General features: G+C 44.2%; 1 protein-coding gene across 1 annotated transcript in view; it reads left to right on the top strand.

Moving 5' to 3' along the window:
- Positions 1 to 6: 6 nt before the first annotated feature.
- The window catches only part of LOC124020154 (low-density lipoprotein receptor-related protein 2-like), a 64,669-nt gene continuing 39,114 nt past the window's right edge, over positions 7 to 25,561 (top strand). Inside the window, 14 exon segments of the mRNA XM_046335502.1 lie at positions 7 to 69; positions 176 to 427; positions 7,418 to 7,624; positions 7,731 to 7,982; positions 14,975 to 15,181; positions 15,288 to 15,554; positions 15,682 to 15,693; positions 15,844 to 16,047; positions 16,136 to 16,312; positions 16,419 to 16,685; positions 17,138 to 17,353; positions 17,526 to 17,755; positions 17,989 to 18,118; positions 18,245 to 18,438. Coding sequence (XP_046191458.1) covers positions 322 to 427; positions 7,418 to 7,624; positions 7,731 to 7,982; positions 14,975 to 15,181; positions 15,288 to 15,554; positions 15,682 to 15,693; positions 15,844 to 16,047; positions 16,136 to 16,312; positions 16,419 to 16,685; positions 17,138 to 17,353; positions 17,526 to 17,755; positions 17,989 to 18,118; positions 18,245 to 18,438 — 2,469 coding nt within the window. The 5' untranslated portion in view covers positions 7 to 69; positions 176 to 321.

Here is a 25,561-nt window from a genome sequence, read left to right as displayed (position 1 = left end):
GTGACACATTGAGAGACTGCCCTGATGGTTTTGATGAGGAGTCCTGCATTACTAAATGTCCAAACCGAGGTAGATATATTAATGCGTTCTGAAATTTGATACCGCTTTGCCACCCAGAAAACCCCTTTAACTCTCTTAACCTTTCTTCATGGTCCCTCTTATGTGTGTCTCCCAGGTGAGTTCCGCTGTAAGGACGGGAGGAAATGTATTAAGAGGAGTCTGGTTTGTGATGGACGCGCTCATTGCCATGATGGCTCAGATGAGATTGGCTGTCCAACGATCGCTGCTCCAACATCCCAAACTGCGCCCCTGAAGTGCCGTATGGGTTCTAGACTGTGCAAGGATGGGAGAGAGTGTGTCCTGCACAGCCATGTTTGTGATGGAGAGGTGGACTGTAAGGATGGATCAGATGAACAGGAATGTGGAGGTGAGTCTGATTTCTGACTGGTCAGTCGGGACGTTTTCTAAATCGACTAAGTGTCTGACCGTGTTTGTAAAATGGCATGACGTCCCAAAAATGGGGAACCGGACAGAACTGGCACTTGCAGTACACGGTCAACAATGTGACAAAGGTTATACAATGTTTTTGTAGGGCTGGCAGAGTTAATCAGTTAACGTAAGTTAATCTTTTTGAAATTTTTGTGCGCATTTTCTTTATCGCGAATATGCGCATTGTCTGAAAGCGTGTAACATTAGGTCAAAAGACATCTCAAATCTACAATGCCATGTAATACATATTAACATTGCAGTTAAAGAATGTGTGCGTGGTCAATTTACCTAATTTTGCTAACCGTTACCTTAGACAAAGTCAAGACATCAATATTCTTGTAATGTTTTTTTGTATGAATCTTAAATGATGGCTCACTGAATAGGCAGGGGGGGTTTATCAAAATAATTAAGGCACAGCACGCTTTTGGACTCATTCAGCAGTTTTTACTGATTAAGTACAATACCATTCGAAATGAATGTTGAAAGTTTAAATTATATTCCTAAAACGTTAGTAATAAATGATACCATGGCTGCCTCCTGTTGACTACACATATAGATAAATATCCTAACTAATATGCAGAAAAGGTTATTAATAGTACATGTTACAATTTACACTGTACATCTGCAACAATCATATATTTTCAAACGAGTACCATATAAACTGCACACGCACCAAAAACCCTCATTCAAGGGTTTTTCTTTTTACCGTTTTCTACATTGTAGAATAATTGTGAAGACAAAACTATGAATTAGCACATATGGAGTCGTGTAGTAACCAAAGTGTTAAAATCAAAATATATTTTATACATTAGAAATTCTTCAAAAAAGCCACCCTTTGCCTTGACAGCTTTGCACAGTCTTGGCATTCTCTCAACCAGCTTCATGACGTAGTCACTTGGAATGCGTTTTCAATTAGCAGGTGTGCCGCCTTAAGGTATTTGTGAAATGTGTTTGAGCCAATCCGTTGTGAAAATGTAAGGAGGGGTATACTGAAGAGAGCCCTATTTGGTAATTGACCAAGTCCATATGTCAAGAACAGCTAAAATAGCAATGAGAAATGACTGTCCATTTAAGACATGAAGGTCAGTCAATTGGAAAATGTCAATAACTTTTGAAGTTCAAGTGCAGTCGCAAAAACCAAGCACCATAATCTAACTGGCTCTAATGAGGACCGCCACAGGAATGGACGACCCAGAGTTACCCCTGATGCAAAGGATAAGTTCATTAGATTTACCAGCCTCAGAAATTGCAGCCCAAATAAATGCTTCACATAGTTCAAGTAAGACGCATCTCAACATCAACTGGTCAGAGGAGACTGCGACTCCAGCCACCGTGGTCGAATTGCTGCAAAGAAACCACTACTAAAGGACACAAATAAGAAAGACTTGCTTGAGCCAAGAAACACAAGCAATGGACATTAGACCGGTGGAAATTTGTCCTTTTGGTCAGAGTCCAAATTGGAGATTTTTGGTTCCAACCGCTATGTCTTTGCGAGAACGGATCTCCGCATGTGTTTTTTCCACCATGAAGCATGAAGGAGGTGGTGTTACGGTGTGGGGCTGCTTTGCTGGTGACACGGTCACAGCATTCTGCAGCGATACGCCATACCATCTGGTTTGGGCTTAGTGGGACTGTCATTTTGTTTTAACAGGACAATGACCCAACACAACTCCAGGCTGTTTAAGGGCTATTTTAACAATACGGAGAGTGATTGAGTACTGCATCAGATGACCTGGCTTCCACAATCCCCCGACCTCAACCAAATTGAGATGGTTTGGGATGAGTTGGACCGCAGAGTGAAGGGAAAGCAGCCAACAAGTGCTCACCATATGTGGGAACTCAAGAGTTGGAAAAGCATTCCAGGTGAAGCTGGTTGAGCGAATGCCAAGTGTGCAAAGCTGTCAAAGCAAAGGATGGCTATTTGAAATATATATTTAGATTTTAACACTTTGGTTGCTACATGATTCCATGTGTTGCATAGTTTTGTCTTCGCTATTATTCTGCTACATAGGAAAAATAAGGAACCGTTTGCTTGAGTAGGTGTTCTAACACTTTTGACCGGTAGGGTTTATCCGCTCTAGGTTTATCCTCTCAGAAATGCTTGTTGTAAAAATTCAGAAAACAAAACATATTTTACATAGGTTTAAAGATGAACTTCTTGTTAATCCAACCACTGTCAGATTTATTAAATGCTTTTCGGCGAAAGCATACCTAGCCCAGAACATAGCCTAGTTGAAAAAGTATTACAAATGGTAACCAGCCAAGAAGAAACGTTACAGAACTCAGAAATGGAGAGAATTAATCCCTTTGATCTTCATATGGTGGCACTCAGAAGACATTCATTTACTCAAATGTTCCTTTTGTTCGATAGTCTCTTTATATCCAAAAACCTCTTGTTCAGATTTTCTTCAGTAACCCACAGGCTCAAACGCAGACAAAAAAATCCAAATTGTATCCGTAAAGTTCATAGAAACATGTCAAACGATGTTTATATTCAATCCTCAGGTTTTTAGCCCAAATGATAATATTTCAACCGGACAATGACGTCGTCAATATAAAAGGTACACAAGAAATGGACTCTCTCGGGATTGCGCATGAAAAAGCTCTGACACGTAAGGTACCACTCATTCAGACTGGTTTTACTCCCTCATTTATAAGAATACAAGCCTGAAACCATTTCTAAACACTTGACATCTAGTGGAAGGCATCGGAACTGCAAATTGAGTCCCAAGTCGATGGATACTGTAATGGCATTGAATAGAAAACTACAAAAGCAAAACACAAAATACTTCCTGAATGGATTTTTCTCAGGTTTCCGCCTGCCAAATCAGTTCTGCTATACTCCGAGACAATATTTGAACAGTTTTGGAAACTAGAGTTTTCTATCCAAATCTACCAGTTACATGCATATCATATCTTCTGGGCCCGAGGAGCAGGCTTCTTAATTTGGGCATGCTTTTCATCCGAATGCTGCCCCCTACCCTAGAGAGGATTTATATGTCACTTATTAGAGGATAACCTTAGGAAATGTCCACTATTTTGTGATGTTTTGATAGGGGATAACAAAAACGGGAAGAGGAACAATTTAGAAAAATATTTATTTAGAATTTTTAAAGCCACATGGAGACTTGGATTAACCTATACATGGGTGGTTAGATGAGAATTTATAGAAGGCTTCCATTTATATTTTGGAATGGCAGATTTTGATTTTGGTGTTCTGCGTCAAGGAAAAAGGAATAACCCACTAAGGGTCAATGAATCACGACCTGCCATAGAATATCTGCAGTGAGTGATAATTTAATTTATTACAATTTAGCAGATTAACACTGGAGTGATATATGAGCAGATGGTGTGTCTGGTGTGCAAAAGTGCAGCAAAGTAAATAAAAACAATATGGGATGAGGTAGGTAGATCGGGTGGGCTATTTACAGATGGACTATGTACAGCTGCAGCGATCGGTTAGCTGCTCAGATAGCTGATGTTTAAAGTTAGTGAGGGAAACGTAAAACTCAGCTTCAGAGATTTTTACAATTAGTTCCAGTCACTGGCAGCAGAGAACTGGAAGGAAAGGCGGGTAAAGAAGCTGTTGGCTGATCAGTAAGATATATCTGCTGGAACGCGTGCTACTGGTGGGTGTTATCGTGAGCTGTGAAGGCAGAGCTTTACCTAGCATAGACTGATAGATGACCTGGAGCCAGTGGGTCTGGCGACGAATATGTTACCGGGGCCAGCCGACTAGAGCAATCAGGTCGCAGTGGTGGGTGGTATAACGCACTTTGGTAACAAAACGGATGGCACTGTGATAGACTACATCCAATTTGCTGAGTAGAGTATTGGAAGCTATTTTGTAGATGACATCGCCGAAGTCGAGGATCGGTAGGACAGTCAGTTTTAATAGGCTAAGTTTGGCGCCGTGAGTGGAGGCTATTTTTGACTTTCAAATCGTGGTATTGATGTTTAGCCAGTGACTTGGAGACCGCCCAGAATTATCTGCACCATTTGAGGAAAATTCAAACCGCATTCTACGTTCTGTGACCTCCTCCCCACCCCCACACACTCCTATGACAAAATCAAATCTATTGCCGCTTTAAGCAATTGGTCTTGTCGTCATGTTGACTAAACTTTTATACTAACATCACCGAACTGAGGTCAAACGGAAGTGTAATTTGTGTGTAATGTGGTTAAAATGTTGCCTTGTGTAATGTAGTAACACATACTATCCACATATTGGAAAGTAGCGTAATATACATTTTTTAGAAATGGATAAATCATTATAATTTGGGATGATGGTAAATGATACAAACTCACATTTGTTTCAATCACATATTTCTAGACCACATTTAACCATTCCAGCCCAGGACCTCAACATCCAGTTTCACCTGCAGGATCATCTGAGACCAGCCTCTCAGACAGCTGATAAAACTGTGGGTTTACAAAACTGAGGAAAGTCTGCTCAAACTGTCTCAGGGAAGCGCTTCTGCGTGCTTGTCATCCTCACCATGGTCTTGACCTGACTGTAGTTGGAAATCGTAACTGACTTCAGTGGGCAAATGCTCACCTTCAATGGCCACTGGCACTCTGGCGAAGTGTGCTTCATGGATTAAATCCTGGTGTCAACTGTACCAAGCAGATGTTGGATAGCATAAGGCATCGTGTGGGCGAGAGGTTTCATGTCAACGTTGTGAAGAATGCCCCATGGTGGGTTTATGGTATGGGCAAACAGAAGCTATGAACACAATTGCCTTTTATCGATGGCAATATGGATGCACGGAGATGCCATGAGATCCTGAGGCCCATTCATCTGCCGCCATCACCTCATGTTTCAGCATGATAATGCATGGCGCCATGTCTCAAGGATCTGTACACAATTCCTGGAAGCTGAAGTATGGCCTGCATTTTCCAGTTCCTGCCAATATCCAGTAACTTCTCACAGCCATTGAAGAGGAGTGGGACAATATTCCACAGGCTGCCATCAACAGCCTGATCAACTCTACATGAAAATGGCAAATGGCGGACACGGCAGATACTGACTGGTTTTCTGATCCACGTCTCTACCTTTTTAAGGTACCTGTGACCAGCTGATGCAAATCTGTATTCCCAGTTGTGAAATCCACAGATTAAGGCCTAATGATTGTATTTCAATTGACTGATTTTCCTTATCAAATCGTTTTATAAAAGACTGTACACCAGCAGAGTGCTATACAGAAATCGAGCCTAAAACCCAAACAGCAAGCAATGCAGACATAGAAGCAAGGTGGCAATGAACTACCTAGAAGGGCAGGAACCTAGGAAGAAACCTATAGGAACCAGGCACTGAGGGGTGGCCAGTCCTATTCTGAAACTGTGGATTGATGGCAGCATTTGCAAGACTGAAAGCACGAACCACTGCTTTTAATCAGGGCAAGGTGACCGGAAACATGACCGACTACACAGTGTAGCTATTCCCTCCAAGGCAATCAAACAAGCTAAGCGTCAGTATAGAGACAAAGTAGTCGCAATTCAATGCCAGACTGCATCCCCAGCCGCGTCCTCAGAGCATGCGCAGACCGGCTGGCTGGTGTGTTTATGTGGTGCTGTTCCCACATGCTTCAAGAGGGCCACAATTGTTTCTGTTCCCAAGAAAGCTAAGGTCACTGAGCTAAATGACTATCCGCTTCGTAACACTCACTTCCGTGCTTTGCGAGACTAATCAAGGACCATATCACCTCCACCCTACCTGACACCCTAGACCTACTCCAATTTGCCTACCGCCCCAATAGGTCCACAGACAATGCAATCACACTGCCCTAACCCATCTGGACAAGAAGAATACCTATGTAAGAATGCTGTTCATCGACTACAGCTCAGCATTTAACATCATAGCACCCCCAACTCGTCATTAAGCTCGAGACCCTGGGTCTCGACCCCGCCCTGTGAAACTGGGTCCTGGAATTCCTGACTGGCCGCCCCCAGGTGGTGAGGGTAGGTAAACATCTCCACCCCCCTGATCCTCCACACTGGGGCCCCACAAGGGTGCGTTCTCAGCCCTCTCCTGTTCACGCATGACTGCGTGGCCATGCCCGCCTCCAACTCAATCATCAAGTTTGCAGACGACACTACAGTGGTAGGCTTGATTGCCAACAACGACGAGACTGCCTACAGGGAGGAGGTGAAGGCCCCGGAGTGTGGTCAGGAACATAACCTCACACTCGACGTCAACAAAACAAAGGAGATGATCGTGTACTTCAGGAAACGGCAAATGGAGGAGCCCCCTATCCACATCGACGGGACAGTCGTGGAGAAGGTGGGAAGTTAAGTTCCTTGGCGTACACATCACGGACAACTGAAATGGTCCACCCACACAGACAGCATGGTGAAGGCGCAGCAGCCCTAACCTCAGGCGGCTGAAGAAATTTGGCTCGTCACCAAACACACTCACAAACTTTTACAGATGCACAATCGAGAACATCCTGTCGGGCTGTTGCCTGGTACGGCAACTGCTCCGCCCACAACCGTAAGGCTCTCCAGAGGGTAGAGAGCGCTGCACAATGCATCACTGGGGCAAACTACCTGCCCTCCAGGACAACTACACCACCCGAGCCACTTCCTGTTCAACCAACATTCTTATTCCTTCCTTTACACTTGTGTGTATGAGGTAGTTGTTGTGAAATTGTTAGATTACTAGTTGCGACCCTGCAGTAATATACAAGAAGCACAAGCATTTCGCTACAATCGCAAAAACATCTGCTAACCATGTGTATCTGACAAATACAAATTGATTTGACAGTTGGAAAATGTTTACTAGCTAGTATATTAGCAGTTGAGACATGTACCTACAGTCTAACCCTTTGTGCTGAATTGTTTTGGGGAAACTAACGCTTCATTAGACTTGTTCTGGGTAGAGTGTAAAAGGCCTGTCCGTTATCTTGGTAATACTCTCTCCCTACAGAATCTCCAGTTCCACTTACTACAGCTTATTTGGCTCCAACTACAACCGTTCCAGATATTCTTCCTGCTCAGCCAGTCTGTACCAGTCCATCAGTGAGGTGTCGGGGCTCAACTTTGTGCATCTCCCAAACTCAGCTGTGTGACACATTGAGAGACTGCCCTGATGGTTTTGATGAGGAGTCCTGCATTACTAAATGTCCAAACCGAGGTAGATATATTAATGCGTTCTGAAATTTGATACCGCTTTGCCACCCAGAAAACCCCTTTAACTCTCTTAACCTTTCTTCATGGTCCCTCTTATGTGTGTCTCCCAGGTGAGTTCCGCTGTAAGGACGGGAGGAAATGTATTAAGAGGAGTCTGGTTTGTGATGGACGCGCTCATTGCCATGATGGCTCAGATGAGATTGGCTGTCCAACGATCGCTGCTCCAACATCCCAAACTGCGCCCCTGAAGTGCCGTATGGGTTCTAGACTGTGCAAGGATGGGAGAGAGTGTGTCCTGCACAGCCATGTTTGTGATGGAGAGGTGGACTGTAAGGATGGATCAGATGAACAGGAATGTGGAGGTGAGTCTGATTTCTGACTGGTCAGTCGGGACGTTTTCTAAATCGACTAAGTGTCTGACCGTGTTTGTAAAATGGCATGACGTCCCAAAAATGGGGAACCGGACAGAACTGGCACTTGCAGTACACGGTCAACAATGTGACAAAGGTTATACAATGTTTTTGTAGGGCTGGCAGAGTTAATCAGTTAACGTAAGTTAATCTTTTTGAAATTTTTGTGCGCATTTTCTTTATCGCGAATATGCGCATTGTCTGAAAGCGTGTAACATTAGGTCAAAAGACATCTCAAATCTACAATGCCATGTAATACATATTAACATTGCAGTTAAAGAATGTGTGCGTGGTCAATTTACCTAATTTTGCTAACCGTTACCTTAGACAAAGTCAAGACATCAATATTCTTGTAATGTTTTTTTGTATGAATCTTAAATGATGGCTCACTGAATAGGCAGGGGGTTTATCAAAATAATTAAGGCACAGCACGCTTTTGGACTCATTCAGCAGTTTTTACTGATTAAGTACAATACCATTCGAAATGAATGTTGAAAGTTTAAATTATATTCCTAAAACGTTAGTAATAAATGATACCATGGCTGCCTCCTGTTGACTACACATATAGATAAATATCCTAACTAATATGCAGAAAAGGTTATTAATAGTACATGTTACAATTTACACTGTACATCTGCAACAATCATATATTTTCAAACGAGTACCATATAAACTGCACACGCACCAAAAACCCTCATTCAAGGGTTTTTCTTTTTACCGTTTTCTACATTGTAGAATAATTGTGAAGACAAAACTATGAATTAGCACATATGGAGTCGTGTAGTAACCAAAGTGTTAAAATCAAAATATATTTTATACATTAGAAATTCTTCAAAAAAGCCACCCTTTGCCTTGACAGCTTTGCACAGTCTTGGCATTCTCTCAACCAGCTTCATGACGTAGTCACTTGGAATGCGTTTTCAATTAGCAGGTGTGCCGCCTTAAGGTATTTGTGAAATGTGTTTGAGCCAATCCGTTGTGAAAATGTAAGGAGGGGTATACTGAAGAGAGCCCTATTTGGTAATTGACCAAGTCCATATGTCAAGAACAGCTAAAATAGCAATGAGAAATGACTGTCCATTTAAGACATGAAGGTCAGTCAATTGGAAAATGTCAATAACTTTTGAAGTTCAAGTGCAGTCGCAAAAACCAAGCACCATAATCTAACTGGCTCTAATGAGGACCGCCACAGGAATGGACGACCCAGAGTTACCCCTGATGCAAAGGATAAGTTCATTAGATTTACCAGCCTCAGAAATTGCAGCCCAAATAAATGCTTCACATAGTTCAAGTAAGACGCATCTCAACATCAACTGGTCAGAGGAGACTGCGACTCCAGCCACCGTGGTCGAATTGCTGCAAAGAAACCACTACTAAAGGACACAAATAAGAAAGACTTGCTTGAGCCAAGAAACACAAGCAATGGACATTAGACCGGTGGAAATTTGTCCTTTTGGTCAGAGTCCAAATTGGAGATTTTTGGTTCCAACCGCTATGTCTTTGCGAGAACGGATCTCCGCATGTGTTTTTTCCACCATGAAGCATGAAGGAGGTGGTGTTACGGTGTGGGGCTGCTTTGCTGGTGACACGGTCACAGCATTCTGCAGCGATACGCCATACCATCTGGTTTGGGCTTAGTGGGACTGTCATTTTGTTTTAACAGGACAATGACCCAACACAACTCCAGGCTGTTTAAGGGCTATTTTAACAATACGGAGAGTGATTGAGTACTGCATCAGATGACCTGGCTTCCACAATCCCCCGACCTCAACCAAATTGAGATGGTTTGGGATGAGTTGGACCGCAGAGTGAAGGGAAAGCAGCCAACAAGTGCTCACCATATGTGGGAACTCAAGAGTTGGAAAAGCATTCCAGGTGAAGCTGGTTGAGCGAATGCCAAGTGTGCAAAGCTGTCAAAGCAAAGGATGGCTATTTGAAATATATATTTAGATTTTAACACTTTGGTTGCTACATGATTCCATGTGTTGCATAGTTTTGTCTTCGCTATTATTCTGCTACATAGGAAAAATAAGGAACCGTTTGCTTGAGTAGGTGTTCTAACACTTTTGACCGGTAGGGTTTATCCGCTCTAGGTTTATCCTCTCAGAAATGCTTGTTGTAAAAATTCAGAAAACAAAACATATTTTACATAGGTTTAAAGATGAACTTCTTGTTAATCCAACCACTGTCAGATTTATTAAATGCTTTTCGGCGAAAGCATACCTAGCCCAGAACATAGCCTAGTTGAAAAAGTATTACAAATGGTAACCAGCCAAGAAGAAACGTTACAGAACTCAGAAATGGAGAGAATTAATCCCTTTGATCTTCATATGGTGGCACTCAGAAGACATTCATTTACTCAAATGTTCCTTTTGTTCGATAGTCTCTTTATATCCAAAAACCTCTTGTTCAGATTTTCTTCAGTAACCCACAGGCTCAAACGCAGACAAAAAAATCCAAATTGTATCCGTAAAGTTCATAGAAACATGTCAAACGATGTTTATATTCAATCCTCAGGTTTTTTTTAGCCCAAATGATAATATTTCAACCGGACAATGACGTCGTCAATATAAAAGGTACACAAGAAATGGACTCTCTCGGGATTGCGCATGAAAAAGCTCTGACACGTAAGGTACCACTCATTCAGACTGGTTTTACTCCCTCATTTATAAGAATACAAGCCTGAAACCATTTCTAAACACTTGACATCTAGTGGAAGGCATCGGAACTGCAAATTGAGTCCCAAGTCGATGGATACTGTAATGGCATTGAATAGAAAACTACAAAAGCAAAACACAAAATACTTCCTGAATGGATTTTTCTCAGGTTTCCGCCTGCCAAATCAGTTCTGCTATACTCCGAGACAATATTTGAACAGTTTTGGAAACTAGAGTTTTCTATCCAAATCTACCAGTTACATGCATATCATATCTTCTGGGCCCGAGGAGCAGGCTTCTTAATTTGGGCATGCTTTTCATCCGAATGCTGCCCCCTACCCTAGAGAGGATTTATATGTCACTTATTAGAGGATAACCTTAGGAAATGTCCACTATTTTGTGATGTTTTGATAGGGGATAACAAAAACGGGAAGAGGAACAATTTAGAAAAATATTTATTTAGAATTTTTAAAGCCACATGGAGACTTGGATTAACCTATACATGGGTGGTTAGATGAGAATTTATAGAAGGCTTCCATTTATATTTTGGAATGGCAGATTTTGATTTTGGTGTTCTGCGTCAAGGAAAAAGGAATAACCCACTAAGGGTCAATGAATCACGACCTGCCATAGAATATCTGCAGTGAGTGATAATTTAATTTATTACAATTTAGCAGATTAACACTGGAGTGATATATGAGCAGATGGTGTGTCTGGTGTGCAAAAGTGCAGCAAAGTAAATAAAAACAATATGGGATGAGGTAGGTAGATCGGGTGGGCTATTTACAGATGGACTATGTACAGCTGCAGCGATCGGTTAGCTGCTCAGATAGCTGATGTTTAAAGTTAGTGAGGGAAACGTAAAACTCAGCTTCAGAGATTTTTACAATTAGTTCCAGTCACTGGCAGCAGAGAACTGGAAGGAAAGGCGGGTAAAGAAGCTGTTGGCTGATCAGTAAGATATATCTGCTGGAACGCGTGCTACTGGTGGGTGTTATCGTGAGCTGTGAAGGCAGAGCTTTACCTAGCATAGACTGATAGATGACCTGGAGCCAGTGGGTCTGGCGACGAATATGTTACCGGGGCCAGCCGACTAGAGCAATCAGGTCGCAGTGGTGGGTGGTATAACGCACTTTGGTAACAAAACGGATGGCACTGTGATAGACTACATCCAATTTGCTGAGTAGAGTATTGGAAGCTATTTTGTAGATGACATCGCCGAAGTCGAGGATCGGTAGGACAGTCAGTTTTAATAGGCTAAGTTTGGCGCCGTGAGTGGAGGCTATTTTTGACTTTCAAATCGTGGTATTGATGTTTAGCCAGTGACTTGGAGACCGCCCAGAATTATCTGCACCATTTGAGGAAAATTCAAACCGCATTCTACGTTCTGTGACCTCCTCCCCACCCCCACACACTCCTATGACAAAATCAAATCTATTGCCGCTTTAAGCAATTGGTCTTGTCGTCATGTTGACTAAACTTTTATACTAACATCACCGAACTGAGGTCAAACGGAAGTGTAATTTGTGTGTAATGTGGTTAAAATGTTGCCTTGTGTAATGTAGTAACACATACTATCCACATATTGGAAAGTAGCGTAATATACATTTTTTAGAAATGGATAAATCATTATAATTTGGGATGATGGTAAATGATACAAACTCACATTTGTTTCAATCACATATTTCTAGACCACATTTAACCATTCCAGCCCAGGACCTCAACATCCAGTTTCACCTGCAGGATCATCTGAGACCAGCCTCTCAGACAGCTGATAAAACTGTGGGTTTACAAAACTGAGGAAAGTCTGCTCAAACTGTCTCAGGGAAGCGCTTCTGCGTGCTTGTCATCCTCACCATGGTCTTGACCTGACTGTAGTTGGAAATCGTAACTGACTTCAGTGGGCAAATGCTCACCTTCAATGGCCACTGGCACTCTGGCGAAGTGTGCTTCATGGATTAAATCCTGGTGTCAACTGTACCAAGCAGATGTTGGATAGCATAAGGCATCGTGTGGGCGAGAGGTTTCATGTCAACGTTGTGAAGAATGCCCCATGGTGGGTTTATGGTATGGGCAAACAGAAGCTATGAACACAATTGCCTTTTATCGATGGCAATATGGATGCACGGAGATGCCATGAGATCCTGAGGCCCATTCATCTGCCGCCATCACCTCATGTTTCAGCATGATAATGCATGGCGCCATGTCTCAAGGATCTGTACACAATTCCTGGAAGCTGAAGTATGGCCTGCATTTTCCAGTTCCTGCCAATATCCAGTAACTTCTCACAGCCATTGAAGAGGAGTGGGACAATATTCCACAGGCTGCCATCAACAGCCTGATCAACTCTACATGAAAATGGCAAATGGCGGACACGGCAGATACTGACTGGTTTTCTGATCCACGTCTCTACCTTTTTAAGGTACCTGTGACCAGCTGATGCAAATCTGTATTCCCAGTTGTGAAATCCACAGATTAAGGCCTAATGATTGTATTTCAATTGACTGATTTTCCTTATCAAATCGTTTTATAAAAGACTGTACACCAGCAGAGTGCTATACAGAAATCGAGCCTAAAACCCAAACAGCAAGCAATGCAGACATAGAAGCAAGGTGGCAATGAACTACCTAGAAGGGCAGGAACCTAGGAAGAAACCTATAGGAACCAGGCACTGAGGGGTGGCCAGTCCTATTCTGAAACTGTGGATTGATGGCAGCATTTGCAAGACTGAAAGCACGAACCACTGCTTTTAATCAGGGCAAGGTGACCGGAAACATGACCGACTACACAGTGTAGCTATTCCCTCCAAGGCAATCAAACAAGCTAAGCGTCAGTATAGAGACAAAGTAGTCGCAATTCAATGCCAGACTGCATCCCCAGCCGCGTCCTCAGAGCATGCGCAGACCGGCTGGCTGGTGTGTTTATGTGGTGCTGTTCCCACATGCTTCAAGAGGGCCACAATTGTTTCTGTTCCCAAGAAAGCTAAGGTCACTGAGCTAAATGACTATCCGCTTCGTAACACTCACTTCCGTGCTTTGCGAGACTAATCAAGGACCATATCACCTCCACCCTACCTGACACCCTAGACCTACTCCAATTTGCCTACCGCCCCAATAGGTCCACAGACAATGCAATCACACTGCCCTAACCCATCTGGACAAGAAGAATACCTATGTAAGAATGCTGTTCATCGACTACAGCTCAGCATTTAACATCATAGCACCCCCAACTCGTCATTAAGCTCGAGACCCTGGGTCTCGACCCCACCCTGTGAAACTGGGTCCTGGAATTCCTGACTGGCCGCCCCCAGGTGGTGAGGGTAGGTAAACATCTCCACCCCCCTGATCCTCCACACTGGGGCCCCACAAGGGTGCGTTCTCAGCCCTCTCCTGTTCACGCATGACTGCGTGGCCATGCCCGCCTCCAACTCAATCATCAAGTTTGCAGACGACACTACAGTGGTAGGCTTGATTGCCAACAACGACGAGACTGCCTACAGGGAGGAGGTGAAGGCCCCCGGAGTGTGGTCAGGAACATAACCTCACACTCGACGTCAACAAAACAAAGGAGATGATCGTGTACTTCAGGAAACGGCAAATGGAGGAGCCCCCTATCCACATCGACGGGACAGTCGTGGAGAAGGTGGGAAGTTAAGTTCCTTGGCGTACACATCACGGACAACTGAAATGGTCCACCCACACAGACAGCATGGTGAAGGCGCAGCAGCCCTAACCTCAGGCGGCTGAAGAAATTTGGCTCGTCACCAAACACACTCACAAACTTTTACAGATGCACAATCGAGAACATCCTGTCGGGCTGTTGCCTGGTACGGCAACTGCTCCGCCCACAACCGTAAGGCTCTCCAGAGGGTAGAGAGCGCTGCACAATGCATCACTGGGGCAAACTACCTGCCCTCCAGGACAACTACACCACCCGAGCCACTTCCTGTTCAACCAACATTCTTATTCCTTCCTTTACACTTGTGTGTATGAGGTAGTTGTTGTGAAATTGTTAGATTACTAGTTGCGACCCTGCAGTAATATACAAGAAGCACAAGCATTTCGCTACAATCGCAAAAACATCTGCTAACCATGTGTATCTGACAAATACAAATTGATTTGACAGTTGGAAAATGTTTACTAGCTAGTATATTAGCAGTTGAGACATGTACCTACAGTCTAACCCTTTGTGCTGAATTGTTTTGGGGAAACTAACGCTTCATTAGACTTGTTCTGGGTAGAGTGTAAAAGGCCTGTCCGTTATCTTGGTAATACTCTCTCCCTACAGAATCTCCAGTTCCACTTACTACAGCTTATTTGGCTCCAACTACAACCGTTCCAGATATTCTTCCTGCTCAGCCAGTCTGTACCAGTCCATCAGTGAGGTGTCGGGGCTCAACTTTGTGCATCTCCCAAACTCAGCTGTGTGACACATTGAGAGACTGCCCTGATGGTTTTGATGAGGAGTCCTGCATTACTAAATGTCCAAACCGAGGTAGATATATTAATGCGTTCTGAAATTTGATACCGCTTTGCCACCCAGAAAACCCCTTTAACTCTCTTAACCTTTCTTCATGGTCCCTCTTATGTGTGTCTCCCAGGTGAGTTCCGCTGTAAGGACGGGAGGAAATGTATTAAGAGGAGTCTGGTTTGTGATGGACGCGCTCATTGCCATGATGGCTCAGATGAGATTGGCTGTCCAACGATCGCTGCTCCAACATCCCAAACTGCGCCCCTGAAGTGCCGTATGGGTTCTAGACTGTGCAAGGATGGGAGAGAGTGTGTCCTGCACAGCCATGTTTGTGATGGAGAGGTGGACTGTAAGGATGGATCAGATGAACAGGACTGTGAGCTCTTCTGCAAAGCAGGTCAGAATCTCACCTCTTGATCTGGTGTAATGTGTTTAATCACAAGTGGCCAGTTTCAGCACAAATCCATCCATTCATATCAATGTCCTTAGCTCAGTTCCAGTATGCTCATTGGTTCCTACCTCAGGTCAGTTCCAGTGTGCTCATTGGTTGTTAGCTCAGGTCAGTTCCAGTGTACTCATTGGTTGTTAGCTCAGTTCCAGTGTACTCATTGATTGTTAGCTCAGTTCCAGTGTGCTCATTGGTTCCTAGCCAGTTCCAGTATGTCAGTTTCCAGTGTGCTCAGTGGGTGCTCATGGGAAGAAGTGTATCGACCAGCAGCAGATGTGTGATGGAAAGGCACAGTGCCAGGACCGTTCTGATGAAATGGACTGCTTCAAGGCCACCAAGAGCTGCAGTCATCGCTGTGACAACAATAGCCGCTGTATCCCAGAAACCTTCCTCTGTGATGGAGAGAGAGACTGTGCGGACGGCTCTGATGAGGAAGGCTGTGGTGAGACACTGCTGACTCACTTGGACAGTTGGTACAGAAGGATAAGGAGAGCCTCTTTAAATGAATCTAATGTAACCTCTCTTCCTAGATTTTGACAAGGTACTTCCTCCTGTCCTGCCAACTCTGGCTCAGACCTGTACCAGTCCATCAGTGAGGTGTCGGGGCTCAACTTTGTGCATCTCACAAACTCAGCTGTGTGACACATTGAGAGACTGTCCTGATGGTTTTGATGAAGAGTCCTGCATTACTAAATGTCCAAACAGAGGTAGAATTATTCATGTGTTCTGATATTTGATACTGCTTTGCCACCCAGAAAAACCCTTTAATCCTCTTAACCTTTCTTCATGGTCCCTCTTATTTGTGTCTCCCAGGTGAGTTCCGCTGTAAGGACAGGAGGAAATGTATTGAGAGGAGTCTGGTTTGTGATGGACGCGCTCATTGCCATGATGGCTCAGATGAGATTGGCTGTCCAACGATCGCTGCGCCAACATCCCAAACTGCGCCCCTGAAATGCCGTATGGGTTCTAGACTGTGCAAGGATGGGAGAGGGTGTGTCCTGCACAGCCATGTTTGTGATGGAGAGGTGGACTGTAAGGATGGATCAGATGAACAGGACTGTGAGCTCCTCTGCAAAGCAGGTCAGAATCTCACCTCTTGATCTGGTGTAATGTGTTTAATCACAAGTGGCCAGTTTCAGCACAAATCCTGTCCTTAGGTCAGTTCCAGTGTACTCATTGGTTGTTAGCACAGTTCCAGTGTGTTCATTGGTTCCTACCTCAGCTCAGTTCCAGTGTACTCATTGGTTCCTACCTCAGCTCAGTTCCAGTGTACTCATTGGTTGTTAGCTCATTTCCAGTGTACTCATTGGTTGTTAGCTCAGTTCCAGTGTACTCATTGGTTGTTAGCTCAGTTCCAGTGTACTCATTGGTTGTTAGCTCAGTTCCAGTGTACTCATTGGTTGTTAGCTCAGTTCCAGTGTACTCATTGGTTGTTAGCTCAGTTCCAGTGTACTCATTGGTTGTTAGCTCAGTTCCAGTGTACTCATTGGTTGTTAGCTCAGTTCCAGTGTGCTCATTGGTTCCTACCTCAGGTCAGTTCCAGTGTGCTCATGGGAAGAAGTGTATCGACCAGCAGCAGATGTGTGATGGAAAGGCACAGTGCCAGGACCGTTCTGATGAAATGGACTGCTTCAAGGCCATCAAGAGCTGCAGTCATCGCTGTGACAACAATAGCCGCTGTATCCCAGAAACCTTCCTCTGTGATGGAGAGAGAGACTGTTCAGATGGCTCTGATGAGGAAGACTGTGGTATGAGCCTGATCTCTAAAAACCGTTTCCATTGTAATGGGTGTTTAGAACCCATTTCCACTGTTGTTCCATGTTGTTTAGAACCCATTTCCAACTTGTTCTGAACCCGTTTCTACTTAGTTTTTTGCAATCATTGCTCTCCTCTGCTTCTGCCATCTCGCTCTCCTCCCAGTGGCAAAGCTTTGTGGCCAGCACCAGTTTCATTGCAGTAATGGTCAGTGTGTGTCTGAGGCTCTCCGTTGTGACAGCCATGCTGACTGCGGAGACCATTCTGACGAGGTGGGCTGTGCCAAACCCCCCCACTGTCCCCCGGAGCGCCGCTGCCCAAACAGCCATGAATGTCTTGTGGAGGAATGGCTGTGTGATGGGGAACAGGACTGCCTGGACGGTTCAGACGAGATGGTGAGGAACCCGCCTAATATTAACCTAAACTTTAAAATGATCGTGCAAAACATTTATATACTTGCTCACAGCCAGATGAATTCATGGATCACAGTTTTATGGCTCCATGACTAGTATTCAGGAAGTCAAAGGTAGTTTTGGAAACCAATACAAACTAGTATGCTAGGTTAATTTCCATAATCTCGCACAATCAATTTTCCTTAACCCATCTCTAAATTCTGGGTAAACTTCAGAACTGTAAGGTGTCTCCAGTGACGTGTGGGGAGTTCCAGTGGAGCTGTGTCTCTAAGACCCAGTGTATCCCTGCAACCTGGAGGTGTGATGGACAGAAGGACTGTGAGGACTACAGTGACGAGGCCGGATGTGAGCTTACACAAAGGGTTATGGTTACATTTGTAGTTGGCCAGGTGAAGTGATCCAACCAGCTGTGGTAGTGGAGAGTGTGTGGACCAGTCTGTTGTTTTACTACAGTCATGTGTTTTACTGTAGGTGACCAGTTGAAGTGCTCCAACCAGCTTTACCAGTGTGGTAGTGGAGAGTGTGTGGACCATTCCCTGCTGTGTGACCACATCATCAACTGTCCTGATGGATCTGATGAGGGGCACGGTTGTTCCACCAATAACTGCTCCAGCCCTGGGACCCCCCAATGTGACCAGCACTGTGTCAGCACCCCTTACGGACCGGTTAGTACCCCAACCCAGGGTTTTCAAAACCCGGTCCTGCGTAATATTACATTTAACAACACTTTTCACAACACATTGTGTACCCTCAGGACACCACTCTACTACCACATCTACAAAACAAAATCCATGTTACGTGTGGGTAGAGTACGTGTTAGTATGTGTATGCTTGTGACCCTTAAAGTCCCCGCTGTTCCATAAGGTTTTATTGTATCTGTTTAAAATCTGATTCTACTGCATCAGTTAACTGATGTGGAATAGAGTTCCATGTAGTCATGGCTTTATGTAGTACTGTGCGCCTCCCATAGTCTGTTCTGGACTTGGGGACTGTGAAGAGACCTCTGGTGGCATGCCTTGTGGATTATGCATGGCTGTCTGAGCTGTCTGCTAGTATTTTAAACAGACACCTTGGTGCCGATTTGTAATTTGACAGCCAAACACACGACTGGGCAGTAGTCCAGGTGAGACAACTAGGGCCTGTAGTACCTGCCTTGTTGATAGTTAGTTACATACTTCTCCCCATCTTAGCTACCTTTTTATCAATATGTTTGAAAATGACAGTTTACAATAGTTTGACTCAAAACAGTTTAGTCACCTTAACTTGCTTTTAGTTTGAAATATTTAGAACTGCCACCCATTCTGAAAATAATATAATATAATAATAATATTCATTTGCCACCCATTCATGTGTGCATAACTAACTGCAGCTCTTTACAAGGGTTGAGCAGAAGGACCAAATTGCAGCTCTTTAAGGGTTGCAGAGTAGTAGCTGACTTGTATGGTGCGGGGTCCTTCGCATACACACTGGCTTAACGCAGAGGCTGAAGAAATGTGGCATGCCACCTAAAACACTTTCACAGATGCACAATTGAGAGTATCCTGTTGGTCTGTCTCTCCACCTGATCTGGCAACTGCATCGCCCAAAACCACAAGGCTCTCCAGAGGGTGGTGCGGTCTGCACAGCGCATCACTGGGGGCAAACTACCTGCCCTCCAGGACAACTACAGCACACAATGTCACTGGAAGGCCAAAAATATCAAGGACAACAACCACCTGAGCCGCTGCTTATTCACCCCGTTAACATCCAGAAGGCAAGATGGCATCGCAGTGCAGACGTGTTTTGTTTTCCTCTCGTTTACTTTTTGTATTTTTTTGTCTTTTTTGTATATATTCTAATTTGTTTTTCAAACTCATTTTCCATTTTTAAATTAAATATACCTTCCGGTAACCACCCTGTGTGTAGTTAACCGACCCTCTCTGCCCATTCATCGCCATTGAACCTGTTGTTGACCTAGCTGATTAGCTGTTGTCTTACCCGTTGTTGACTTAGTTAGCTCTCCCAATCAACACCTGTGATTGCACCAGTATAACCAGCATGTCCAGAGATGCAACCGCTCTTATCACTCATTGCCTGTGTTTACCTCCACTGTACCCACACTCCACCATACCCCTGTCTGCACATTTTGGCCTGAATCTATTCTACCATGCCCAGAAATCTGCTCCTTTTATTCTGTCCCCAATGTACTAGACAACCAGTTTTGCTACCCATTAGCCGTACCCTCATCCCACTCCTCTGTTCCTCGGGTGATGTGGAGGCTAATCCAGAGTCCTGCGTGTCGAATATACATTGGTTTCATGCGTTTTACATCAGAAGCCTCCTCTCTAACTTTGTTTTACTTACTGCTTTTGCACACTCCGCCAACCCTGATGTCCTTGCAGTGTCTGAATCCTGGTTCAGGAAGTCCACCAAAAATTCAGAATTCCATACCAAACTACAACATTTTAACGTCAAGATTGCAAATCCTCCCCCTTTGGCAGTTCGATCTACTGCAGAGATGGCTTGCAAAGTTCTGTCATACTTTCCAGGTCTATGTTCAGACAGTTCGCACCTCTAATTGAAAAAATTAATCTCTCCAGAAATAAGTCTCTATCTTGCTGCCTGTTCTAGACCCCCTGAGCTCCCAGCTGTGCCCTGGACACCATATGTGAATTGATTGCCCCCCATCTGTCTTCAGAGTGCATTCGTTCTGACCTTAACTGGGATATGCTTAACACCCCAGTAGTCCTACAATCTAAGCTAGTTGCCCTCAAGCTCACACACATTATCAAGGAAACCACCAGGTAGAACCCTAAATCAGAAAACATGGGCACCCTCATAGGTATTATCCTGACCAACTTGTCCCCCAAATACACCTATGCAGTTTTCAATGAGGATGTCAGCGGTCATTGCCTGCAAAACTAAAATGTTTTGACACTAAAGTCCATGGAGAACAAGAGCACCTCCTCCCAGCTGCCCACTGCACCAAGGCTAGGTGGCACGGTCACCACCGATAAATCCATGATAATCAATTTCAATAAGCATTTCTCTACGGCTGGCCATGCTTTCCTCCTGGCTACCCCAACTGCTCTGCAACTCCTATTACCAGTCTGTTCAACCTCTCTTTTCTCCGAGATCCCTAAAGATTGGAAAGCTGCTGCGTCATCCCCCTCTTCAAAGGGTGAGACACTCTAGACCCAAACTGTTAGACCCATCATCCTGCCCTGCCTTTCTAAAGTCTTTGAAAGCCAAGTTAATAAACAGATCACTGACCATTTGGAATCCCTCTATCTTCTCCGCTGTGCAATCCGGTTTCTGAGCTGGTCGCGGGTGCACCTCAGCCATGCTGAAGGTCCTAAACGAAATCATAACCACCATTGATAAAAGACCGTACTGTGCAGCTGTATTCCTCGACCTGGCCAAGGCATTCAACTGTCAAAATATTCTTATCGGCAGACTCTATAGCCTTGGTTTCTCAAATGACTGCCGTGCCTGGTTCACCAACTACTTCGCAGATAGTTCAGACCTCTGGCAGTCTATGGGGGTACCACAGGGTTCAATTCTCGGGCCGACTTCTGTATATATCAATGATGTTGTTCTTGCTGTGGGTGATTCCCTATTCCACCTCTACGCAGACTAGACCATTCTGTATACATCTGGCCCTCCTTTGGACACTGTAAACTAACCTCCAAACGAGCTTCAATGCCATATAACACTCTTTCTGTGGCCTCCAACTGCTCTAACATGCTAGCAACACCAAATGCATGCTTTTAAACAGTTTGATGCCTGCACCTGCCCGTCTGACTAGCATCACTACTCTGGACGGTTCAGACTTGGAAAATCATTCTTCATGAAGCTGGTTGAGAGAATGCGAAGAGTGCAAAGCTGTCAAGGTAAAGATTACTTTGAAGAATCTAATGTAAAATGCTTGGAGTTACAACCGTTTTGATGGATTCACTATTCTACAATGTAGAAAAAAGTAAAGAAATACCCTTGAATGAGTAGGTGTCAACTTTTGACTGGTACTGGAAGTATTCCTCTTGTCCAGATTGGATATGGCCATTTACAGTGATGGCGATTGCATCATCTTTTAGGGCGGTATGCAAAGTGAAGTGTGTCTAGGGTGTCGTGTATGGTGGAGGTGAGTGCTACGGGATGATAGTCATTTAGTTACCTTTGTTTTCTTGGGTACAGGATCAATGGTGGATATCTTGCATTAAATGTGGATAGCAGACTGGGCTAAGGAGAGATTTAATATGTCTGTAAACACTCCAGCCAGTTGGTCTCTGAGGATGCGGCTAGGGATGTCTGGGCTGCCAGCCATGCGAGGGTTAACACGCTTTAATGTCTTACTCATGTCGGCCACAGAGAATGAGCGCCAACAGTCCTCGAGGCCTGCGTCAGTGGTGCCATGTTATCCTCAGAGGGTGAAGTAGTTTAACTTGTCCTGGAGCAAGACGTCGGTGTCCGACATGGCTGGTTTTCCCTTAATAATCCGTGATTGTCTGGGGTCCCTGCTACATATGTCTGAGCTGTTCAATAGGGACGTCTCTGTACTGATGTTTTGCCTGTGGTTGCCTTACGTAGGGCATAACTGTTTGTATTCTGCCATATTCCCAGTGTCATAACTTTACTTTTTATCTGATCAACTAACTGTTTACATTTACATTTACATTTAAGTCATTTAGCAGACGCTCTTATCCAGAGCGACTTACAAATTGGTGCATTCACCTTATGACATCCAGTGGAACAACCACTTTACAATAGTGCATCTAAATATTTTAAGGGGGGGGTGAGAAGGATTACTTTATCCTATCCTAGGTATTCCTTAAAGAGGTGGGGTTTCAGGTGTCTCCGGAAGGTGGTGATTGACTCCGCTGTCCTGGCGTCGTGAGGGAGTTTGTTCCACCATTGGGGAGCCAGAGCAGCGAACAGTTTTGACTGAGCTGAGCGGGAACTGTACTTCCTCAGTGGTAGGGAGGCGAGCAGGCCAGAGGTGGATGAACGCAGTGCCCTTATTTGGGTGTAGGGCCTGATCAGAGCCTGGAGGTACTGAGGTGCCGTTCCCCTCACAGCTCCGTAGGCAAGCACCATGGTCTTGTAGCGGATCGAGCTTCAACTGGAAGCCAGTGGAGAGAGCGGAGGAGCGGGGTGACGTGAGAACTTGGGAAGGTTGAACACTAGACGGGCTGCGGCGTTCTGGATGAGTTGTAGGGGTTTAATGGCACAGGCAGGGAGCCCAGCCAACAGCGAGTTGCAGTAATCCAGACGGGAGATGACAAGTGCCTGGATTAGGACCTGCGCCGCTTCCTGTGTGAGGCAGGGTCGTACTCTGCGGATATTGTAGAGCATGAACCTACAGGAACGGGCCACCGCCTTGATGTTAGTTGAGAACGACAGTTTGTTGTCCAGGATCACGCCAAGGTTCTTAGCGCTCTGGGAGGAGGACACAATGGAGTTGTCAACCGTGATGGCGAGATCATGGAACGGGCAGTCCTTCCCGGGAGGAAGAGCAGCTCCGTCTTGCCGAAGTTCAGCTTGAGGTGGTGATCCGTCATCCACACTGATATGTCTGCCAGACATGCAGAGATGCGATTCGCCACCTGGTCATCAGAAGGGAGATTAATTGTGTGTCGTCTGCATAGCAATGATAGGAGAGACCACGTGAGGTTATGACAGAGCCAAGTGACTTGGTGTATAGCGAGAATAGGAGAGGGCCTAGAACAGAGCCCTGGGGGACACCAGTGGTGAGAGCGCGTGGTGAGGAGACAGATTCTCGCCACGCCACCTGGTAGGAGCGACCTGTCAGGTAGGACGCAATCCAAGCGTGGGCCGCGCCGGAGATGCCCAACTCGGAGAGGGTGGAGAGGAGGATCTGATGGTTCATTAGCTTATCAAGGCATCAAGCTCATTGATGAACTCTCTCTCTCTGTTTAATTGTTACTGAATTGAATTAATCATGCAACAATTAACTCATTAGGATTTGGGGCACCACGAGCTGTTTAACGTTACCATCTCCCGATATACACTCTTAAATGTCTTTACTATCACATCCATAAGTGGTCAACCTTTAAAATCATAACCTCGTATCATATCATCATTCTGAAAAGTTGTAACCTCCTGCATCTGCAAAAGCCTTATGATTCACTGCTACACAAATTGGTTTATTTAATAGCTAACTAAATGGTTACACCGGATATACATACACACTTAATACATTAGAAATTGGTCCCTAGCGGACTGACAACGATATGGTGGCTTCTTAAATCAAATCAAATGTATTTGTCACATACACATGGTTAGCAGATGTTAATGAGAGTGTAGCGAAATGCTTGTGCTTCTAGTTCCGACAATGCAGTAATAACCAAAAAGTAATCTAGCTAACAATTCCAAAACTACTACCTTATAGTGTAAGGGGAAAAATAATATGTACATAAAGATGTATGAATGCGTGATGGTACAGGGCAGCATAGGCAAGATACAGTAGATGGTATCGATTACAGTATATACATATGAGATGAGTATGTAAACAAAGTGAAATAGTTAAAGTGGCTAGTGATACATGTATTACATAAAGATGCAGTAGATGATATAGAGTACAGTATATGCTTATACATATGAGATGAATGATGTAGGGTATGTAAACATTATATTAGGTAGCATTGTTTAAAGTGGCTAGTGATATATTTTACATTAGAAAAGACATGGAGGGCAAGAGGCAGAGACATGATACTTTATTACTGTGAGAGTAGTTTCTAAATGTACCAATGTACTTTGCACACGAACCACCGTCTGTTTGGAGTAAAATCATGAATGTATGTGGTTCTTAGTGTATTTCTCCTACAGGGCCTTGGAAAGGGGTTGGTTGGGCAGGCCTTTCCACGGCACACTTGTAACGCTCTGATTGTCCAAAAGGGGTCCCCATCCGTCTGTTCGCAAATGAAATGTAATAAATCTGCTAGCTCTCAAGCTTAGCCTTTTGTTAACACTGTCATCTCAGATTTTCAAAATATGCTTTTCAGCCATAGCAAAATAAGCATTTGTGTAACAGTATTGATGGCTAGCGTAGCATTTAGCGTTAGCATTGAGCGTGCAAAATTTTCACAAAAACAAGAAAAGCATTCAAATAATCATTTACCTTTGAAGAACTTTGGATGTTTTCAATGAGGAGACTCTCAATTAGATAGCAAATGTTCAGTTTGTCCAAAAAGATTCTTTGTGTAGGAGAAATCGCTCCGTTTTGTACATCACGTTTGGCTACCAAAAAAAACGAAAATTCAATAATCAAAACCCCAAACTTTTTTCCAAATTAACTCCATAATATCGACTGAAACATGGTAAACGTTGTTTAGAATCAATCCTCAAGGTGTTTTTCACATATTTCTTCGATGATATATCGTTCGTGGAAGTCTCCTCTCTCCCCTGAATCGCATGGATGAATGCGTGCAGCTTAGAGATTACGCACCAATTTCGACAAAGGACACCGGGCAGACACCTGGTAAATGTAGTCTATGGCCAATCTTCCAATGATATGCCTACAAATATGTCACAATGCAGACACCTTGGGCAAACGTCAGAAAGCATAGGCTCGTTCAGGGCACATTCACAGCCATATAAGGAGACAATGGAAAACAGAGCCTCAAATTCTGCTCATTTCCTATTTGAAGTTTCGTCTTGGTTTCGCCTGTAGCATCAGTTCTGTGGCACTCAGATAATATCTTTGCAGTTTTGAAAACGTCAGTTTTCTTTTCAAAGCGGTCAATTATCTGCATAGTCAAGCATCTTTTCGTGACAAAATATCTTATTTAA

The sequence above is a fragment of the Oncorhynchus gorbuscha genome, unplaced genomic scaffold (assembly GCF_021184085.1).
Source record: "Oncorhynchus gorbuscha isolate QuinsamMale2020 ecotype Even-year unplaced genomic scaffold, OgorEven_v1.0 Un_scaffold_765, whole genome shotgun sequence".
NCBI lineage: Eukaryota > Metazoa > Chordata > Actinopteri > Salmoniformes > Salmonidae > Oncorhynchus > Oncorhynchus gorbuscha.
Note: the sequence above shows the minus strand (reverse complement) of the source record. Positions and strands in the feature narration are given on the sequence as shown.